This window comes from Haliaeetus leucocephalus, unplaced genomic scaffold (assembly GCF_000737465.1).
Source record: "Haliaeetus leucocephalus isolate CR32 unplaced genomic scaffold, Haliaeetus_leucocephalus-4.0 Scaffold173, whole genome shotgun sequence".
In the NCBI taxonomy this organism is placed as follows: domain Eukaryota; kingdom Metazoa; phylum Chordata; class Aves; order Accipitriformes; family Accipitridae; genus Haliaeetus; species Haliaeetus leucocephalus.
Genome location: NW_010972609.1, coordinates 94,670 through 115,528, shown reverse-complemented (window position 1 = coordinate 115,528; position 20,859 = coordinate 94,670). Strand labels below are relative to the sequence as shown.

Here is a 20,859-nt window from a genome sequence, read left to right as displayed (position 1 = left end):
TGGGGGGGGGCGGTGGAAGGGGCCGAGCTTCCCAGAGAGCGGGGTTATGTGTGAGGAGCGAGCGGCTCAGTGCGGGGAGAGCGGCCTCGGGGGGCGAGCTCCCAGGCAGCCGGGGACAAAGAGGGGGGGGACATGAGCCAGGGGCGAGGGAGAGAGCGGGGGATCAGCTAAGTCACGCAGGGAAAGCTCTTCCCCTCCGGCACGGCCCCGAGAAGCGCGGGGGCGGGTTGTGTGTGTGTGTGTGTCCCCGGACCCCGAGAAGACGAAGCAGCCGGCGGCCCCATGGGGAAAGGGGGTGAGAAAGGAGGGGAGTCGGGGGAGGCGGAGGCGCAAACCCGCTCCTACACCTGGGAGGAGATCCAGAAGCACAACCGGCGGACGGACAAGTGGCTGGTGATAGAGCGCAAGGTTTATAATGTCACCCAGTGGGCCCACAGGCACCCGGGGGGTCACCGCGTGATCAGCCACTGCGCCGGCGAAGATGCCACGGTAAGGCCCCCAAAACGGACGAACCCCGGGGGCCGCGGCCCAGCTCCCGCCAGCAACCTCTTGACAGGTCGTTGCCTTCCCGGCGCTCGCAGAGAAGCCGGCCGGCTTTCGGGCCAGCCGGCCGCCTGCCTCTCGTTCTCCCTCCCCATCTCTCTTACCGCCCGCTGGGTTACCCAGCTCGTCCCTTTCGGGGAGCCCAAAGGTCGGGCCGAATTGGCGCGACTCCTCGGCGGGCCGCTCCGTCGAGCCGCGGCCGATCGGAAGCATCTGGAAGGACGGTTGGTAGAGATCGCTCGGCGCCGCTTAAGTCCTGCTGGTTTGTCTTTGTCTCTTGTTTGCGCTGTGCCTGGAGCTCTGAATTCATGAGCAGAGCAAAGCCTTCCCCTCTCCAGGGCACAGCTTGTGACACGCAGGCACGGCAGCCAAGCGCAAGAAAGGGTTAACGAGAGGCCAGTCCGCGTTTCAAAGTTGCTTCTGTGAGGAGGGCGAGAGCGTGAGGCTTTAAAACAAGGAGCTTTTTAGCTTTTTCCCCCACGAGAGAATTCTCTAGAGAATTTAGTTACAGGTTTCTACAGAAAAGAAAAAAAAAAAAAAAAAAAACCATTTGCTGCTGCTACAGCTGCCTCTGCGCTTCATGGCTGGGTTCAGCTACGTCTCCTGTTTCAGCAATTTTAAAAAAAACAAACCAAAAAAACCCAACCAACCAAAACCAAAACAAACAAACAAAAAAACCAACTTGAAAAAGGAACAAATTGCCTCAGGGATTGTTGTCTGCAGTTTCCCTCAAAGCCACCTTCTTCAGAAGTGCATCCAGAGAGCATGTTCTCTCCCCAGGGGGTTAGCCCATAGTTAATAAAATTTGAACTGCCTCGGAGCTTTTCCGAATATGTGCATGGTAAGCGGCAGGAGAGACCAAGCTGTAACATTAACTGTTCGTCTCCCACGGCTCTTAACACCTTAGCAAGGAGGAGGCTCTGTGTGCAGCAGAATTAATTGGCAAGAATTACTAACCTTTCCTTTCCATCAGTCTCCATTTGCCTATGGTCTGTGGCTATTTTCTGTTCTTTTCCTTGAAGCACTGAGATGCGTTTTGGTGTTCCTGTCCCCTTCCAATAAATCCTCTTGAATGAATAGCTTTCTCCCTCAAAAAGATGGGCCAGGTTTTACTTTCAGCTGCTTAAACGCAGGCCTGCTGAAACCAGAGGAGTTTGACTCCTATGCCCAAGAATTTAACTCCGATAGCTCCACTAGAAACCAAAAAGCATCTGCTATTGCATTTGGCTGGAATCCTTACAAGGGAGAATGAAACACAGGTTTGTGATTCTACTGCTGCTGGTCCTCCTGCCTCCCCAGCATCCATGGCATCCCACTATAGTCAGATCACGCTCCATGAAGGCATGGTCTTAAGAATGCTCTGAAATTGTTCATCACCCCTCTGAGCAGTAAAACAGAATTGGCATCTGGTTTCCAGCTTCCCTGTGGTGAGTAACAGTTTACTGCCAAAAAAATCTCTCTCATTCAGGGTGAGAAAGCCTTTGCCTTGACCTTGTCAAGGCTTAACTAGCAATTTTCGTTCTGTGTTGCAAGGTATTGCAACTGGAAGAGTTTAGGAGGAGGAAAAGGCAGTGATAAAAATTCAGTTTAACATGTTTCCATTCCTAGTTCGTACACGGCTTCCGTCTTTCTCAGCCTCCCCTTAGCACCACATGTAATTAGGACCTCCAGTCCAGCAAGCATGCACCAAAGGAACCTCAGCATCTTGTCCATTTATCCTGGACCAATCCTCTAGAGGATCATGTGTATCCATCTACCGCAAGCTGCCCACTGACACGCTCGCTGACCTCCACATCTATACTGGGCCACTCTAAAGATACCCTGCATGGTGATGTGTGAGCTAATCCCTCTCAGGATGCTCACAAGACAGCTAGCTGATGCTAGTCAGGTTAGGAATGCCCAGGCTAGCTTACGCATGAATTGCCCCTACAGGTACTAACAACACTGAGCATTCATTCATTTTAGGCCATACTTTAACAGGCTGAGACAGCATACTCGTCTGGGACAACCTGTTCTGGTATCACATCATGAGCAGTTGCCTTCAGAAAATGAAGGGGAGGGTATGCAAGGGCACCTCGCGGTATCCCTGTTTCAGAGATATTCAAGGATGCGAAAGAACATCCTGGTACTGACTGCACTAAGCACTTCCAATGCGCAGGTACAGTTCATACCTCAATAATACGAAGCTTTTTTCACCAAAAGCAGCTGGAATAATTCCCACTTGCCCACCTCCCGTAAGACACTTCAGCTTATTTGGCCAGTAGACCACAAAGTTGGGACGTCAGGTGTAAATATCACATGGCACTTCCCAGAGACTATCTTTTGCCTTTTGCTTTTTATCTCCTCTAGTACAGAACTGAGGACAATTCCAAAATTCAGACAGTATCTTACATTCGGGACCTAGTAGTAAAAGAGAGGCATGAGATATAGCTACTAAAAAAGCAATCCTTCCATCACTAGCTTTCTGTCTGATGATGGTAAGAGTATTCAGGAGATGTTATTCTCTCTCCTGCGCAGGGGCTATACTGAAAAAGCCCATTCTTTGCATATGCCAATGACATATACGGGTATTACTTTTCAGTGAAGGTAAAACTTTCCTGCTGCCAGTATTTCCTTCGTGGCATAGGCTTGCGATAGCAGTGAAGTGGAAGATAGTGCAGTTTTGAGTAACAAGTGTGTTTTGACATGCCTGATTGCATTTCTGACCAGTTCCAACCTTTACTTTTCATCCCATCCAGAAAGAAGTGAGGCTATTAAGTTCAGAGGCAGAGAAGTCTCCATGGAAAAGTCATGACAAAGCATTTATAAGCATGTTTAGAAAACAGACAGGCTACTGGCAGGGAAGCCCCAGGGAGACAAAAATACCTTCTAGGTGGTCAGGCAGAAGCTGCTGTTCTGAGTCACCCCGCAATTAATACAACACAAATGGGCAAGATCTCCAGCACAGTGATCAGGTGGTACCCTGATAAGAGCTCCAAAGACTTTTTTTTCCCTATTAGTTTAAACAATATTGAGTCAATATTAAGCAGCATAATGCTTCTTATGTGTTCAGCCTCTCCCTCTTTCCCTTTCTTCCCCTCTTTTTGCCCAAAATTGCAAAACCTTGCAGCACATATAGTCAGCTCTTCACTTCCCCACTCATTCTGCTCCTCCCTCCTCTTTCACATCATCTGCAAATTGTACCAGGAAAGGAAACTAGCAACCAGACTTAACATTTCAGTGATGCATTTATGGGTCCAAGAGCTGAAAATGCTACAATAACTGAAGCACTAGTAAAAAAGGCTTAAGGCTGGTCTGCTACCAGTTGTAACCTTGGGCAAGTCAGTCCTTTAGTGTATCATCCCTGCTTTAGAAAGGAGAGGACAGTAATTCTTAACCTCCGGCAGGCTGTGAGCATAACACCAGAGAGGGTGAAATTCGCATAAATTATGGTAAAGCAAATTAAATTCCTCAAAGTAGAGAAGGAAGCTGATGATTCAGGACAAGTATTTCTTTGCATGGGGAAACTAAATTGTCTGCAGCACAGGGTTCTAGAAACAGCTTTGCTGGTCCTAGGGTTTTACCTTCATTTTGGCACCGATACAGCAATACTAGTGGCTTAACCCAATGGAGTCAAAAAGCACTGGTCTCACTCCTGCTGGGGTAAGTTTTGCCAGTGATGCAGTCCTCATGAGTGGACCTGGACAAATTGATCCAAACTTCTCCCTGTGGTAACAGGAATCACTTTGCTCCTGAAATTAGTTACAAAAGGGGATAGTTTGGGTACTGACATGAGAGCTGAGCTGCAAGTAACTAGGAAATTCTGGTACTTTGCAGAAAAAGTGCACCTCAGTTTCATTTCTGGCATTTCAGTTTGCCTCCTCCACTGAAATGACTCCCCCCCCCCCCTTACTTCTTCCCCCATAGCCTCTGGCATTTTATGGCTTTTATAATCTTTAAATAATTCCACAGATTTTTATTTCTCTCCTGCACCTGTAGCTAGCTCTTCTCCCCCCTCCCACCCCCTCTGCCAATGCTGCATCTCTAACTTCTCATATATCATTTCTTTAACTTCAAGTTCAATGGCTCAGATCAGCTTTCACTCTCCCTCCTTATATGCCTCTCGCAGCAAAATTTCTATGGTCAGAGCATTATTCTGAAGCTCAATCCAAAATCTTGGAATTAGGTTAAAGTTTCTATTGATTTTGGTGGACTTTGGGACCAAGGTTGTTGGCTGGTATTTTTGAACACCGGAGCTAGACTTTTGATGGAGGTCAGCTCCCAGTAGGGTCAGCTGGACCCAGTGAGCACTTTCCAGCCTGCTCTTTCTGTTTAGAGCCAGAAATGAGATTTTAGTTGGTCCCTACTATTGTTAGGCAATGGGACAAGTGGGGAAAGGCTGAAGTGTGGTACTCCTGACTTCTATTTTTGACTGTTTTTTCTGTACCTGTCTTAGCATTTCATGTGATTACATCTTTACAGCTCCCCTAGGTGATTTTCTAGAGTTAACTCCAGTTCTGTGCAGTAAGAAAAAGGCAAGGGCAGAGTAAGAGTTTCTGACCTTGGTCAACTTTCTGACCTTAGCACTATATTTGGGGTTAAAATTCAAGCCATGCCACGTGAAAGGAGGAGTGTGCAAGTTCTCACTACTAGCAGCAGATGCATCAGATACACGCGCCCATCAGGCACCTGTAGGACATAGGTAGACGAACACATGTGGAAAGGGGAAGGAGAAGAGCCAGGCAAACTCATGAATGCCAGGATCAAAAAGCCTCTACAAACAAGGCATTGTCCTTCCGTATTAGAAGTCTTGAAAATATGTAAGAAAAATAATACTCGAGCTGGGTTTCCTGCTTTTCCAGCCTCAGGAGTATATGGGATAGGATTTATTTCACAAGTTTCATCAACATTGAGTTTCATCCCTCAGATTCTGTTGCTGAAACTTAGCAAGCTATTTATGTCTATTATCGCATGTTGGAGAGACTTCAGTAGAATGTACCCAACACTCAAGGCAGGTACTGAATAGAAAATATACCAGCCATCCCGCAAAAGATTAATGGGCCTCTTATAAGGACAAGCAGCCGCATACCACAGCACAGTAGAAATGACAAGAAGTCGTATCAGATGTATTGATAACTATAATCTCTTCAGGACTGCTAACCTGCTTAGCATATTTCAGAGTAATGAATAAAGTTGCTTTTTGGTGTAGGTCCCTTTTTGAATGGGGTCCTAGCCACTGCAAAGTTTGATAGCAAGCACTTTAAAGCAATTGCTTAAAGTTCTGGTACACAACCGTGTTTTTGATTTGGCTCCTTTCTAAGACATTTTACTTGGACTTGCATGGAGATAGAGTTGCCTCTATATCTAGAATACGGTTCTAGAATAAAGAAGAGCTACAGTAGCATTCAGTTACTCGTCTTACAGAACAAAAAGAGAAAGGCAGTCTCCAAAATGAAGAGTCGCCACTTTTTCCTCAGCTGTGGCAGTGCTGGGATCTACAGGTCCAGCCAAAACATCCAGTAATATTTTTTGTATCTACAGTCATGTCCAGATTCAGTCACCCCCTCTCTTGAATTGCCTCCGGGCAGCAGACTTCCAAAGGGTATTTATATCCTAGTGGGGATTTGCACAAATTCCTCTCTGCCTAATTTCTAAGGGAATTAATAGGATTTAGGTATTTAGTTGCTTAGAAAAAAATTTCTTGAGGTGCCTTTCACTGTGTGTCTAGATAGCAGCCCAGATCTCACCATTCGCTTGCGACTAGATAAGCAAATTCATCAGCCTCTAGTAAAAGTACTGCACTGAACAGTGATCGCAGAGGTGGGAGTCAGCCTGGCATCCCTCTTCCACGGTAACATTGGGGGACAACTGCAGAGAAGGACAGTGCTGGAGATGGACGGGAATGACACAAAGAGTAGGAAGCAACAGCTTCTTCCTGAATCTCACACAGTTCCTCGTATTTCCACTCCAGGATGCATTCAAGGCCTTCCATATCAATCCCACCTTGGTGCAAAAGTTTCTCAAGCCATTACTTATCGGAGAGCTTGCTCCAGGGGAACCTAGCCAGGACCGAGATAAAAACGTGAGTATTTGTTTCTGAGCTGGGGTTTATGGTGGGTATGTTCCACCTTTTTTTTCCTCTCGGGATGTCCTCCAGGTCAAAGGCAGGCAGACTATAAAGGTCTCTTCAGTACAGGCAGCTCCAGAAGGGGAAAATACTCGGTATCTGAAGCAATGTGCACATCCCAGTATAGATTAAAATGTGTGTGGGAGGGATTCAGACTGGCTGTACAAACCTTTCGTTTCCCACAGAGCCACCAACAGCTCTGCCTGTGGTAATCACGTCCTATTTCTAGCAGCACATTCCCAGTGCCCAGGCTGGACTGATCCCATGCTGAAGGGAAATGTGAACTGGCACATATGGACTGGGAAATGTGCACCAGCTCTTGTGACCGGTGTCCCTTCTGCTATTCCTTCTCTGGTGACCAGGCTCTAAAACACGTGTCATCACTTGCCTATTACAGGGGAAGGAGTGGGAAAAGAAGTCTGAAAAGACTTCCAAACAAATTGCTCACCACTTCAGCAAGACTTGAATCTCTTTCACTGTTTGCTGTGCAGCTCCCTTTGACAGATTACTCCCAGGGAAGCACCTCTCTGAGACTCAAACGGGCTTATCCTGCTGAGCCCAGTACCAGCAAAGCTCTGGAGAGCGGCCACGTTGGTGCCATGCATGGCACGAGCAGCAGGCACCTATGGGTGAGGTGAACCAGATGTCTCATTTCGGGAGCTGTTGTTAAGGAGCAGCAACCCAGCAAGTCCCTTTTCCACCCAGCCGGCATCCTCAGGGCAGCTCTGTATCCCTCCCAGACAGTCCGTTCATTCATTATTCAGGCACAGCGCACGGCATGACTAGCTCTTGCTGCGAAACTCAATCCTGTCCCGTTGTTTGTGACTGGCCATGATTATGATATATCTGTATCACTCACAATAGAAGAGACAATGCTAACCCGCATTAACCCGGGAATGCTCTTCACGAATGATTGCACGGTAGCTGACCCACATATTAAGTAGACAACGGGTGCTCTGATATTGGGTGCTCATCGTGAGAGCTCTGGAATTATGCATAAGTAATAGGACTGACTTAGTTCCTTCTCCCGCTGCCTCTTTAATACTTGTAAAGCTGGTTCAGATGAGAGCCATCACCTGATGTAACTCTCAGGAGAGCCAGGTAGTGCTGCTGATTCACAGCAGCAGGCTTGAATTACTCTCCTAGCTCAAGGTGCAAAAGGTCAGGACGTGGGCTCAGACCAGCCAGGATGTTTATTCATGGGAAAGTGCTATGACAAGCTAGAATACAGGGTGAATATGGAGGCAGGTCCTTCCTTACTTCTGGAGTAGCCAACCAATGCAAGAAACAGCCAGGGTCCTTAGTGTGGAACTCAGCCTTCCTTCCTTAGACTCATTCAGACTTACTTATAAGCTTCATACCCTGTCTTGCATGTCTATTCTGCAGTCCCAGCTGGTGGAGGATTTCCGGACCCTGAGGAAGACAGCAGAGGACATGAACTTGTTCAGAGCAAATCCTTTGTTCTTCTCTCTTTACTTCGGCCATATTATTGCAATGGAAGTTTTGGCTTGGTTAATGGTTTCATACTTCGGTACTGGCTGGATCACAACTCTCGTCCTCGCCTGCATCCTTACAACTTCCCAGGTGAGAAGTGGTAGGCACAGAGCATACTGGCTATGCAAATCACTCAGAGGAAGGCCAGCGCATGCTGAACTTTTCATATTAGATTAATTACCAGTGCAAAACATTCACACCAGTGAAAAATATTCACAGCATACCTGCCACTGTGGTGCCTTCTGGCCACCCCTACCCACTGCTGATCGTGGCTCACACATTTTTCTCATCAATATGACCTTTCCTTCCACATGTTGGTGACCTTGGTAGTGTTAGGTTTGCGGTTGGACTCGATGATCTTAAGGATCTTTTCCAACCTGAATGATTCTATCCTCTCACTTCAGTTAATTCCCTCCCTTCCTCATGCTCACAACTTGCCTTCTATCTCCCTTTCCTTTTGTGCTTAACTCTGATTTCCAACAGCTTCCTAACTGCTTGATTTCCCTTCATCCCAGACCCAGGCAGGGTGGCTGCAACATGATTTTGGACACCTCTCTGTCTTTAAGAAGTCTTCCTGGAACCACATCGTTCACAAGTTTATCATTGGACACCTGAAGGTAAAGGACATTATGGACCCAGGGCACTGTGGAAACAACTGCAGTCACTACGACTATGTTAAAGTAGGAAACTGCAGCTCCAAGCCTTCCCCCAGTGAGCAGATGCACAGAGGAGAAGTTAGTGACCGTTGCACGTGAAGCTGTGGTGCAGAAGCGATAAGAGACTGTAACCATAGCTGTTACAGAAGACAGTAGTTCCACGAGCTTCAGTGGAACCGCACCAATTTATAGCAGCTGAGGACGAAGCTTATTAAATTGCATAAACCCCTATTTTAATATCCTGTCATATTTTCACCATGCACTCCACTAAGGTATAATATTTTTCAAATGTCCCATCCTGCTACATCCCATCCATTCAAGATGCCTTCAGAACTTCTATCCTGGGCAAGGTCCAGTGCAGTCCAGGCATTTCGGCATCCACCTGCAGCAGGAACGTCTAGAGGGTGGGACATAGCTTTGCCCATTCTCCCCAACCCACTTCATCTTGCCTGATTCCTCACAGGCAGTAGAGGGAAACCAGTATAATAATCAGTAAGGCAGCAAGAGGATTTGGTGGTGGACTTGGTAGTGTTGGGTTAACGGTTGGACTCGATGATCTTAAAGGTCTTTTCCAACCTAAATGATTCCATGATTCAGCTACTAATAACAACTTCACATGTGGGAAGGCATGGTGACATGCAACTCACTGAGAGTATATTTATTCCCTGTTCTTTCAATAAGGATGATCCTTACCAAGGGCAAACCAGCCCTCTGAAACCAGCAGTCTCATAGCAACTGGCAGCTTAGCCACTTACTGCTTATTGCTATTTCAAAAGCAAATAACAGTTTGGCCATAATCTTAGTTGCACTGGTTTAGTTTATATAAATGAATGGGTAATCCTACCGTTAGAGGAACTGCAGTTTCCCAAGGATGAACTCTTTGTTCTTCTATCTGCCCAGGGTGCCTCTGCAAACTGGTGGAACCATCGTCACTTCCAACACCATGCCAAGCCCAATATATTCAAGAAGGACCCAGATGTGAACATGCTGCATATTTTTGTCCTCGGAGATACACAGCCTGTTGAGGTAAGGCAAAGTGGCTAAAACATGGAAAACCATTGTCCTAAAGGGCTTCAGAGAATGCTTGTGCAAAACCAGGAGCTGGCTGGTATTAGTAGACATGACTTACACAGTCAAGACTTCCAGGAATACTAAAAAAGGAAATGCTTTATCCAGGGATTTCATCTGGCTGTGTTGTCTGACAGGAGTTTGGCCGTCTCACCCTCCCAAACCTTGGGTGGAAGAGCAAGATTGACTACATAATTCACTATCTGTTTCCTATACCGACCACAGGAGAAAGTGTTTTGGGGTAGCTTGGGAAAAACAATGAAGATGGGATTGGAAAGAAAGGAGAAAGTCGTTAAAGTCAGCTTCGTCCTGCTGGCTTGAAATATCAACAGGAGGGGAAAACCTGGTATTCCTCAGTACTTCATCAAGAACATTTCAAAACTGATCTTCCATTTCCACAGAAAATATCTTCCAATATTAGTCAGTCCAGCTGCCCCCCAGACAATCTGTATAAGGTCCTCTCCATTGAAGCGTTTCCCATGCAGTCGAGGGGATATTGCTTGCGTAAACAATACTTTCTTACATTAACTATGTACTGACATGCTGCACATGAAATAACAGGCTATGTTAAGGGACATTAATTCAATCTGTCCTTCTAGAGCCAAAGTATTTACTGTCTCCTGTATAAAAACCTACACAAAGGACTTAAACCACATACCATCCTTGGTCTTTTTTACAATGGAACAAAGATTTCTAGTTTTAAAACCAAAAACAAACCAAAGAAAACAAACAAAGAAACATCTGGAGCAAGTACAACACAGGGGAATACAACATTAAAAAGTTAATGGTTTCTCAGCCAGTTTTTATACTATTGAGGATGTAACTCCGGACACATGAAGGGGACATACGTACTGGTACGTGGACATGTATAGAGAATGTCTTGCACACACAGAATTTTCCAAAGGCAGAAGGGCTCTTATATATGACTAAAATGAAAGCCTTCTCCTGGGGTATAAAAAAGCCATTATCTAGAAGTTGTAAATCAGTATCACGCTCTTAAATGTGTGGGTACAACCCACTGGGAAATCTTGTGCCTGCTGGCTGCGTTTAAAAGCAGACTGTGGTTCTAATACTTTAAGGGAAACCTAAGAATGTAAACATGTACGACAACAAGGAAAACTGGATCTCCCTCCTACAAAATATCTGAAATATTAGGCCAGCATCAGTCTGTCCCATACTCTTTCACACTTGTATATAATCCTTTTCCAGATGGTGCTAAGCACACAGCCTTTCAGAGCTCAGACCAGAGTGAATGATGCGGCTGATTTATTGGTGCTACAAGACTTACCTTCATTGGGAAGTTTCTATGCTGGAAGCAAAAATGAAAGTTCACAGCAATCCAGATTCTCCACGCATTAGCTGCTTGTGTGAACACTCCTGGAGCTCAAAAAAACCACTTCTGTAGAGCTCTAGATATTTCACTAGGGAGATGAGGTTAGGAGACTGGGTGCTCTTGGCTCCCTCTTTTCACTGAAAAGAAATGGGCACCTGCAAAAAATGTAACAACCCAAGGTCCAAACCTGGTTTTGGAGAAATTTCTCTGCATCTGCTTTCTGTAGGTGGACCATAGTAATACAGGAATCGGTGCAGAATAGCTCGCAGTGACAGTACTCATATTTCCTATCACTTACATGTCAAACTAGTGACACACCATTACAGATTTAAGCACATCTGTGTGACTTGCTGTAGTAACAGCTAAGGACCACGCTAGCTTTCCCACTGTTGGTAAAGTAAGCTTTTACAAGATCCAGCTAATGGCAGGAGTTCATGGGGACCGATGGCTGCAGAAGTCAAAAAGGATCAATGCTTGGGACATTTTGCATGGAAGACTACCCAAGGATCGTTGTCTTGCACTGGCATCTTGTGTAGTGACTTACCAAAGGTCAGACTTTATGCCTATCACATTTGTATTGGTAATGACAGAGATGATAGCAGCTTTTGCCACAGCCACAGGCATGGCAGAAGGTGGAGAAATGCATTAAAATGCCATCAGGCTCTCAAGTAAGTAAAAATTATCTGAATATCAAGCCAGAAGACTTGAAAAAGGAATTTACACCTAGCACAATTACAAAGTCAAATATTTAACCATACCAAAACACTTTTTACATGGTGGTAGGAATTCGGTCAAAACTCTCGAGTCAGTAAATAAAGAAGTATTGCAGAGAATCTTCTCTTGCATGAGAGTGTCATAATCCAAACCTGAGTTTTTTTCTCTGTGTCCCGCAGTACGGCAAGAAGAAGCTGAAGTACCTGCCTTACAACCACCAGCACGAGTACTTCTTCCTCAGTGAGTATCTGCCCTGCACTCTTCCTTTTCCCCTGAATGCCCCTACTGTGTTAGCAGAGCGACTCCGTAAGTCTCAACTCATCCTTCCCGTTCTCAGGACCACCATCCCCTGTGCAGGTCCCAAACTCAGTTCAGTAGATTCTCAATGATATCCAAGCATCTTGAACATTGCCAGCATAGTCACGTATAGCAAGGCAAACAACTGAGACTAGGAAATAATCTCTGTGTGAGGGGCTCCATGGAAAAAAATGCGTGTTGCCAGTCAATGCTCTTTGATAAGTCAAGATGAACGGGTATGTAGCAGAGCCTCCTTCCTTCACAGAAAGGCAACCACCCCCCATCACCAGCACCTCACCTCTCTCACCAGGGCTAGGCAGATTTTCCCTAGAACCAGTCCTAAATCACTGGCTCACTCATGTCATGTGCCTTTCCACCCCTCTGATGGCCAAAACATTTCCCTTTGCTTTGCAGTCTTCCCGCCTCTGCTCATCCCTGTGTATTTCCAAATCCAAATCATCTCGACCATGATCAGGCGCAGGTTCTGGGCGGTGAGTGAAACGTTCCCTCGATCTTTGTGGGGTCCGGCTGGCTCGTAAGAAATCACACTTGAGTAGGGAGGGAGACCAGTGGGCAGGGATCGCACTTTGCTGTATTAATCACCCAGCGTCCCTAACATCACCAGCAAGGACACGTTATATGAGATAGGCAAAGTAATGCCTAATGTCTTCTCTCTTCCCCTAGGACCTAGCCTGGGCCATCAGCTACTACATGCGCTACTTCATCACATACATCCCATTCTATGGCGTTCTGGGATCCCTGTCTCTCCTCACTTTTGTCAGGTAGGAGATAAAGGGCATCCCTGCTGCTCTCCCCTCCCTCCAGTGCCAGACGAACCAAGCCTCAGCTCTGCTGTGCCCCTCAGGCCTTCCCTATTTAGGTTTTCTGCAGCCATTGACCTCACTGTGTGTTATCTTGGCTATTCCCACTGCTTCACTTTCCTCTTATCATCTCCCAGTTCTACCTCCCCACAACAGAGCTGGTTCTGGTGCTCAGCATCTTCACCTGCCTGCATCTTTCCTTGCCCTTGAGATGGTCCAGCCAAGATTCTCCTTTCTTTCTTCATTCCTTGTTCTCACACACTGCCCAATCCCAACACATTTATGCATTTTTTCCACTTTAGTCAAGGCTGGACCCTTCCAGAGTGCCTCAAGCCACCTTCTTCCCAGCTTACTGGGAAGGTAATTCATGAGCCCTCCTGAGCACTGTACGTCCTTCCCTGTAAGTGAGATGCTCACCACTTCTCCCAGTGTGGAAGACTGCATGGCCTGTACACTGGCTAGTACTAAAGGATGGCATTTAGTCCCACAGTCAGCGTTAGTTTTAGGAAAACACTTCATCACAGTGAAAAACATTTTCTAAAAAAAATTATTTTTTTGAGTAAAAAAAAATGGAAACAGATATACAAAAACCTTCACAATATTAGAACTTTTGACTCCACAAAATTTAATGTCACTGTTCATGACTTCAGTTTTCATAGTTTCAAAACACTTTGGACCTAAGGAAAAGAGGACATTCAAAAGACATACATTTGTGTAAGTACCTACCCAACCTTTTTGGTCTGAAATCAAGCTAAAAAACTTATGACAACAGACCCATTATCTCCAAAACTTCCATATTTTGATTAAGCTAAAAGTGCAAGAAGAAAGGCAAAATTGCAAATTCAGATCATCTGCTCTTTCAGAAAACAAGCCTAAAGGCTAGAGCAAGGATGCTTCTGGACAACTACCTTGTCAACATACATCTAAGTCTCAGCATAGAGAAGTTACTTTGGGTAAAGAGAAGAAAGTGCATTTCCATAGACTACTGTACAGGTGCTAAAAAAGCAATTATATACTGTGAGCAATAAACAAGCCGCTCTAAAGTGATACCCAGCCCAGGGCAGAGTTGAGAATTATGGCAAAGGTACTGAGAGAGCAAAGGGAAGCTGGGAGCTCCAGTGTGCTGAGCCTGACACCCAGAAAGCCAACACCAGTGGGCAGGTGGGTTTTGAATCAAGCAACGGGAAAGATGAAAACAGTTCTGAGAAGTTCTAAATCGGGGCTTGGGTTTTTTTCAAGGGGTTGGATCATCTTTATTTACTGAAAGGCAAAAGTGGCATGAGAAATTAATCCACTGCCGAGGAAGAAGGAGAGGGATAGCCCAGTAGGATGTCCTGCTTGTACTTAATCATAATTGCGTTAGTCCCAGAGGTATAAAGAGGGGAAGGGAAATTCATCACAGAAGTGATTCTCTCTGGTTTCCATAGAATTAGAGGCACTTACTTCAATACCTCAGAGAAATACTTTCCTCACAGGTTGCGTCTCCTGCTGCTCCTCGTAAACCCCAGTCTATTTGCCTCATATCCCGGTCTGCAATATAAATTGTCATGCTTTTTCCCTGTTTGTTTTCGAAGGTTTCTGGAGAGTCACTGGTTTGTGTGGGTCACCCAGATGAATCACATTCCAATGGAAATTGATTGTGAGAAGCACAGAGACTGGCTTAGCTCTCAGGTAACTGGGAGGGGAAAGAATACCCCTGACTCACCCCAAAATGGATTAGAAATTTACTCAGTGAGCAGATGGCTTACCACTATCCCCAGGTACTAGTATATAGTCTCTGTCCATGACTGCTCCCATAAAGATGTTCTCCCCAGAGCCAGCAATGCTTAGTCAAGACACGGAAATCCAAACTTCTGTAATTAATTTGACGATCAAAAGGTTCCTTCAGATTTGAGGCAGTATCAGGTTCAAGAAGCATGATGTGGCTTTCCTGTGCGGTGTATTTTGGCATATAGATATACACAAATAGAAGAGCCCCAGTGAAAACCCAAGCTGAAGAGAGAGCTCAATATATTTCTAAAGTTTCTATTTCAGCAATAAGGACTGAAATGAAAACCAGCTGCTTTCTACATCTTTTAATGCCTGGTCAGACAAATCCACCCTGCTGAAAGGATACTTCTTATTTACAGTGGTCCAAGTACTTTTCAGTCCTAGAGGATGATGAGAGCAATTTTGACACTGGCTGTATGAATTCAGTATGACTAAGCTGAGAGAAGAAATCATCTTATGTGTTAATTAGTATAATTAGTATTTGTGGTTGTTAATGGAGCCGTGAATGTGAGCTTTCAATGTCTCACAGTCAATTTCTCTCCCTTGTGCTAAAAGCACTAAAGCACTTTAAAAAAAAAGTGCTGAAAGCACTATTCAGGAAAGCGCCTAAGCATTTGTTTTAAATTAAGCATGTGAATACATTCGCTGAAGTCATGGGAGGTCTCAGATCTTCACCTTAAGCTTTTGCTTAAGCACTTTATGCAACTGGAATTTGTAGCCAGAGAGAGGTTGTGAGAGAGAGAGATTTGGGGAGGGGGATTATAAGAGAGAGAGGTTGGGGGGAGACAGAGAGAATGTATATGATAGAGGGAGATAAGCCTCTTTGATGTGGTTTTATGATGCATCTTGGGGGGGTGAGGAGAGTATATGTCCTATGGTTACTATGTGGAAATCACAGCTTAGCCAGTTCAGAGTGCAAGAGAATTTTAAGAAGGACTACCTAATTTTACGATCATTAATAGCAAGAGTAGCTGAGAAATATTTCCGGAATATTCAGACCTTGTGCTTAAGGCAAACTGGGCAATAACAGGACGGGATGGGGAAAGCAGGCTTTCTGTGTCCGTGCATTTTTCCTCCCTCATCTTCCACCCTGGTACTGTTGCTAACCAACTGATCTTGAACTGGAGAGGCTGAGATTTAGGAGTCTGTATTGGACTGATAGGTGACTCGTCCCCATGTGTCCGCAGACTGCCTCCTTACATTGTCCCCTTTCCCACCGTCAAACCCCTGCAGACATGGTCAGCACAACAACTGTCAGTAAGCCCTGAAGGAGGATTTAAAGCTCCCCTTGCTGCAACCAGCTATCCCAGCACGGCAGTCTTCTGCGCTCCGACAGCTCAGTAGTGCAGTAAGACACCACAGGCAAGAGGAGCTTCGTTTTGATTTTAGGGTGACACGTCGCTAATCTTCACATCTGCTTTCTTGCCTTCACAGGTGGCAGCCACTTGCAATATCGAACAGTCCTTTTTCAATGACTGGTTCACCGGGCACCTGAATTTTCAAATCGAGCACCAGTGAGTATGGACTCAGAATCATTTGGACATTACCAGGTTGTCACAACACCGGACTTGAGGGGAGGGAAAGTCTGCCAAAGGCACATGTGTGGATGGGGCAGGATCTTTGGAACACGACCATACGCCAAGGAAAGAGACTGGCAGACTACTGGAGGGCATAGTCTGCTTCTACTACAGGCACGGCATCTTCCTCTCTTGCTACCAAATACTTCAGCTTTCACTCACACAGTTTTAATTTGAGGTTTAATTAGAAGTCAGTGGTACATATCTACCAGTTATGATGGCTATGGACTCAAATCCTAAGCTAACTACTTGAACTTGAGTATCTATTTCAGAAATTTCCTCTCCTCTAAAGCACTTCAGTGTTTTATAGCATGTGACAGCTGTGTGGGACTGTGTACGCTGCTGGGTACCAGGTTCCAGGAAAGATATTAAAACCAGGGCCATATGGACAGCCTGTTGCCAGTGACAACACAAAATGTAAAAGAGATGGCTTTTAGGGTAAAGCTGACTGGTTTGGAAGTCAGCTTAGGAAATCTCCATTAAACAACACAGGGCAAGGAGAGCCCAAATTCTTCTCTACCTGCTTCCGTGTTCCATGAGCTTCCAGAGGTGGGAAAGGGGGTCACTGGGAACTCAATTAGGCAAGAAACAATTAATATTGCCCCAAGGAAATGGGCAGCCATCTCAGCAGACTGAAGCTGTTTGCTCACTCCTGCTTCCCTTGAATTGCACTCGTAGCATCCTCTCCTCCGTGAACTGACTTCCATTGTCTTTCTTGAACACAGCTTTGTTTTGAGGCACAGCGGAGTGGCAGGAGGATCAATGCATTCGGTTTTTACAAGCCTCCTTGAAACAGAGGGCTGTAAAGCATGGATCTCTCTCTGTGCCTCTCTTTCTTTTGTCTGCTTGTACAGCTTGAGGAGAAGGCATTAATAATTAGCCCCTAGAAGGAGGCAGACGGAGATGCCCATCCCTTGGGGTTAGTCTCTTGAGTTTTCTCAGGTTTGTTTTCTCTTTCTCTATTCAAGCCTGTTTCCAACAATGCCACGGCACAATTTCTGGAAGGTGAAACCTTTGGTGAAGTCATTGTGTGCCAAGTATGGAGTCCAATACGAAGAGAAGCCTCTTGGAAAAGCATTTGTAGACATCATTGGGTAAGGTCCTTCTGGTGTCATCCACAGCTTGCAATTCATTGCTACATGAACATCTTATATTTTCTACTACAGAGAATTCAGCACACTATAGACCCTTCAGAAATACTGTATCAATATGTTGTAATCTGCTGTTGACTAGGTTAATAATTTTCATATCGCAGTCCAAGGAACACCTGCAGCAACATTGACCCCACAGCAGAAATGACACAGCTTCACTCAGTTAGTGGACTAATGCCAGGTGACAACAGATGGGAAACTGCTTCACCATATCATGGGGAAAGAAGCAACTGGCCCCCCGAGCAGCTTCTGCAACCAGAGCGCTGCTATCAAAGTACCCAATACTTTGCATTTAGATGGGTACTAACCTGATCTAATAGGGACCTCTTTTAGAATACCTTTTTAAATGCTGTTCTGACAGCATGATTCTTGCTTTCGGGAGCTGGCAGTGTATCTTCAGGCTGCAAACTGAGATGAATCAAAGGGGTATGAGTCAGGTTACAGCCCGCGCTGTTTCCATTGGAGCCCTGCCAGCAGTGCAGGGATATTCCCTATAGACATAGTTGAAGCCTAGTCTAATGATCCTTGTTAGGCAGGCTCTGAGTTAACGTTTCTGTCTCAGTTACTCCAAGGGGAATAATTCATGACAGGGAACATAAGAAAGTATTTTGCAGGCCAGGGATCTCCACTCTCAAACCATTCTAAGCAAATGCAAATTAAAGCAGATTGACCCCCAACATGCAGAAGGATTGAAAATCGTTTCAAAACCTCCTTTAGTCCTCTTATCCAATTATTCCAATTAGGAAAATGCATGCAACACTGAGACCCAGGGTGGGTGATGCCCAGCATCCCACCAGACAGAGCCCATGTCCCTACAGAAGTTCTCAGAAACCATCTCAGCAATTGCTTGCCCTCCCAATAGAAGGATCATCTCCCATAAACCATATCAAGCTACATTTCCAGCCTCCAGACTGCATTCTCTTTGTCAGAGGACTTTTAGGCCCAAACCAGCTCAGATCTGTCACGCAATATTTGCGGAGCTGATGCAAATGGGAAATTCTGCAGGAGAATTCCTGGGTAGAAGTGGGGCAACTCCTTCAGAGGTGCAACATGGTGAGCCCAGGCAATTCTGCTCTGCTGTTTATTCAGGGCCAGAGGGACTACAGATAACACAGTGGGCATCAGGTGAAGTTCTTGCTCACTCTAGCTCTTCTTGCTATATCTGCTATACTGGGGAAAGACATTCAGTGTCCATTCATATTCAAATTCAGTAACAGGTTTCTTTGTAGGAAACAAAAAATATCAGGGGCAAGATTTGCATGCCAAACAAACTTCTCTTTGTTTTTTTTCCACAGGTCCCTAAAGAAATCTGGAGATCTATGGCTGGATGCTTACCTCCATAAGTGAATATGAGTCTTAACGGGGAGGTGTGAGTGACCGGGAGGGATGGGAGGGTGCGCGGGGGGTGGGAAATCACACGTGTCTTTTACTCTCAGATTTCGGTTTATATCTACATGCACAGTTGGAGGGGAGTTTCCTCTCTTGTCAACTGCTACTGGTGTGGGCTCAGGCAACCTCTTTAATCCAGAGAGATTTAAAATGTGCTTCAGAGGATGAGAAGCAATGCCAGTATCGCACAAAACGGGAGGATGGAGAGAAGGAGTGTTTAAAAAAGGGGCACTAATATCTGACCTTGACCTTCTCTTCACAAGATTCATTCTCATTCTACCTAAACCACACAAGCCCCCGATTCACAGACAGATAAGACTTGTTAGGCTTCAGTGAGTATTTGCAATCCAGCTTATTCCTCTTTCCCATGTTTGTGTAAAAGAGGAGCTCAGCACAGTTTCATTTTGTTATCAAGGAAAAAAAATAATGTGGTCTGGGATCGCCATCGCAACAGGGAGCTCAGATGGGCTGCGATGCCTGCGATGCGGAATTGCATCCCACGGGGACCAGAAGCTGCTGTACTGGGATGGGACTTTCAGCCCTGCCCAGAGCCCCACTGACTTGGGCTCCCTCCTTTCTCTCCCTCCTTTCGTTCTCTAGTCATAGCATCACTTAGTAAAAGCAGATACTGATCCTGCACAACTAATGTCTAACCACCTCTCAGCAGGGTTAATATAGGTGTAATTTTATGACCGGCCCCTATTTCCAGGGGGCTGTGGAAGATCTTTGGGCTTATACAGCAAAATGTCTCCTTTAGGAGAGGGTCTGTTTTCTCTTTAATGAGCAGTAGGTCTGGCACAGCATTATGGTTGTCGGTAACTTACATAAAAGACCAAAATAAGTCACATAAGCCAAACTGACTAATTGCTCACGAGTGCCCCAGTGTAACCACAAACGGTCTTTTCACCAGAGCAGTTAGGCTCTGAAACACACGGTTCTGCCTGTCTGCACATGCCTTGTCAGAGGCCAGGAGCAATGGCACCGTTTACCCTTCTGTTGGGGACAATCAGCAAAGAAAAAGAGTTCTCCCTGCAAAAGGAGGAGCTGCCCAAATCATTTGACCTGGCCCCTCAGCTCTTCGGGGAGGCAGCTGAAAACAGAATTGACCGGCCTGGGCTGGTGATAGGAAACCTTCTGGAGAACCCTCTTCCAAGTTGTCTAAAACTCCATTTTCTGCCCAACACCTCATCACCAAAATCCATTAATGGCTTATCAGGAGATACGGTTGAAAAGCTTCCAGGTGCTTCCCTAACAGGCAACCTGACCCCAAATAAATCAAGGGCTTTAGATTCAGTTATAATACGACAGAAGAGACCTACCCTTTAGTTTATGATAAAGGGCCATGGTTTCAAAAGCAGTCTCCAGTTCCAACAGCTGTCTCATTGCTCACTCAAAACACACAATAGGGATTGATACTCTAGTTATTAGGCAATGACTTTGCACGCCTCATTACTTTGCTCAGCTCTGAAACTGGATCTTCGCTATCAGATCCTTGACTGCTGACAGAGTCCCACAAAATCAGCAAGGTGTGTCATGAACAGAGACAACTCCAGGACTGTGGCCAGCCATTTCAAAAAATAAATGGATCCTCCCCCCCGGCTCTTTGGAGAATAAGATGAGATTATATCTTTGCTTACAGATGGGAAATTCATAGGCAGGACTGCAACTTAAGCTAGCTAGTGGTACTTGAGGTTTGTAAAGGGCTTATTCTGGTCTTCTAGCCCACCCCTAAGCTAGCAATACCTGAATATCACTAGGAATGGTTAGGATGAAAAGCTACGGTCTCCAGGGTGTCTGAAGCTCGAACAGAGTTTGAGCAGATTTTATAGTTGATTTCTAATAGCATAAAAAATAACATCCTTCTGGATGCTGTAATTTCCCAGACAGGTAATAACGAGCTAGCCTGGGATCACGGCTAACATTGTTATGACTGCCTTAAT

The 20,859-nt window shown here is 45.5% G+C and overlaps 2 protein-coding genes across 4 annotated transcripts in view; one reads left to right on the top strand and one right to left on the bottom strand.

Moving 5' to 3' along the window:
* The first annotated feature begins 261 nt into the window (after positions 1–261).
* Positions 262–19,077, top strand: FADS2 (fatty acid desaturase 2). The gene is made up of 12 exons (XM_010563649.1): positions 262–489; positions 6,494–6,604; positions 8,036–8,233; positions 8,659–8,760; positions 9,700–9,825; positions 12,094–12,154; positions 12,626–12,702; positions 12,896–12,993; positions 14,607–14,703; positions 16,237–16,316; positions 17,348–17,473; positions 18,826–19,077. The coding sequence occupies exons 1-12, from the start codon at positions 283–285 to the stop codon at positions 18,875–18,877; spliced, it is 1,335 nt and encodes a 444-aa protein (XP_010561951.1). The 5' UTR covers positions 262–282; the 3' UTR covers positions 18,878–19,077.
* RAB3IL1 (RAB3A interacting protein (rabin3)-like 1) overlaps positions 9,644–20,859 on the bottom strand; it is a 46,195-nt gene continuing 34,979 nt past the window's right edge. For all 3 annotated transcript variants that reach the window (XR_774125.1, XR_774127.1, XR_774126.1), the window contains 2 exons: positions 11,156–11,355; positions 9,644–9,817 (listed from right to left, as the gene is read on the bottom strand). The gene's annotated coding sequence lies outside the window, so the exon portion shown is untranslated. The remainder of the gene's footprint in view (positions 9,818–11,155; positions 11,356–20,859) is intronic.

Coding starts and splice junctions, on each gene's coding strand:
- FADS2 (XM_010563649.1), top strand. CDS start 283: ATGGGGAAAGGGGGTGAGAAAGGAGGGGAGTCGGGGGAGGCGGAGGCG. Junction 12,703..12,895: donor TCAGGCGCAGGTTCTGGGCG/GTGAGTGAAACG, acceptor CTCTTCCCCTAG/GACCTAGCCTGGGCCATCAG. Junction 14,704..16,236: donor GAGACTGGCTTAGCTCTCAG/GTAACTGGGAGG, acceptor TTGCCTTCACAG/GTGGCAGCCACTTGCAATAT.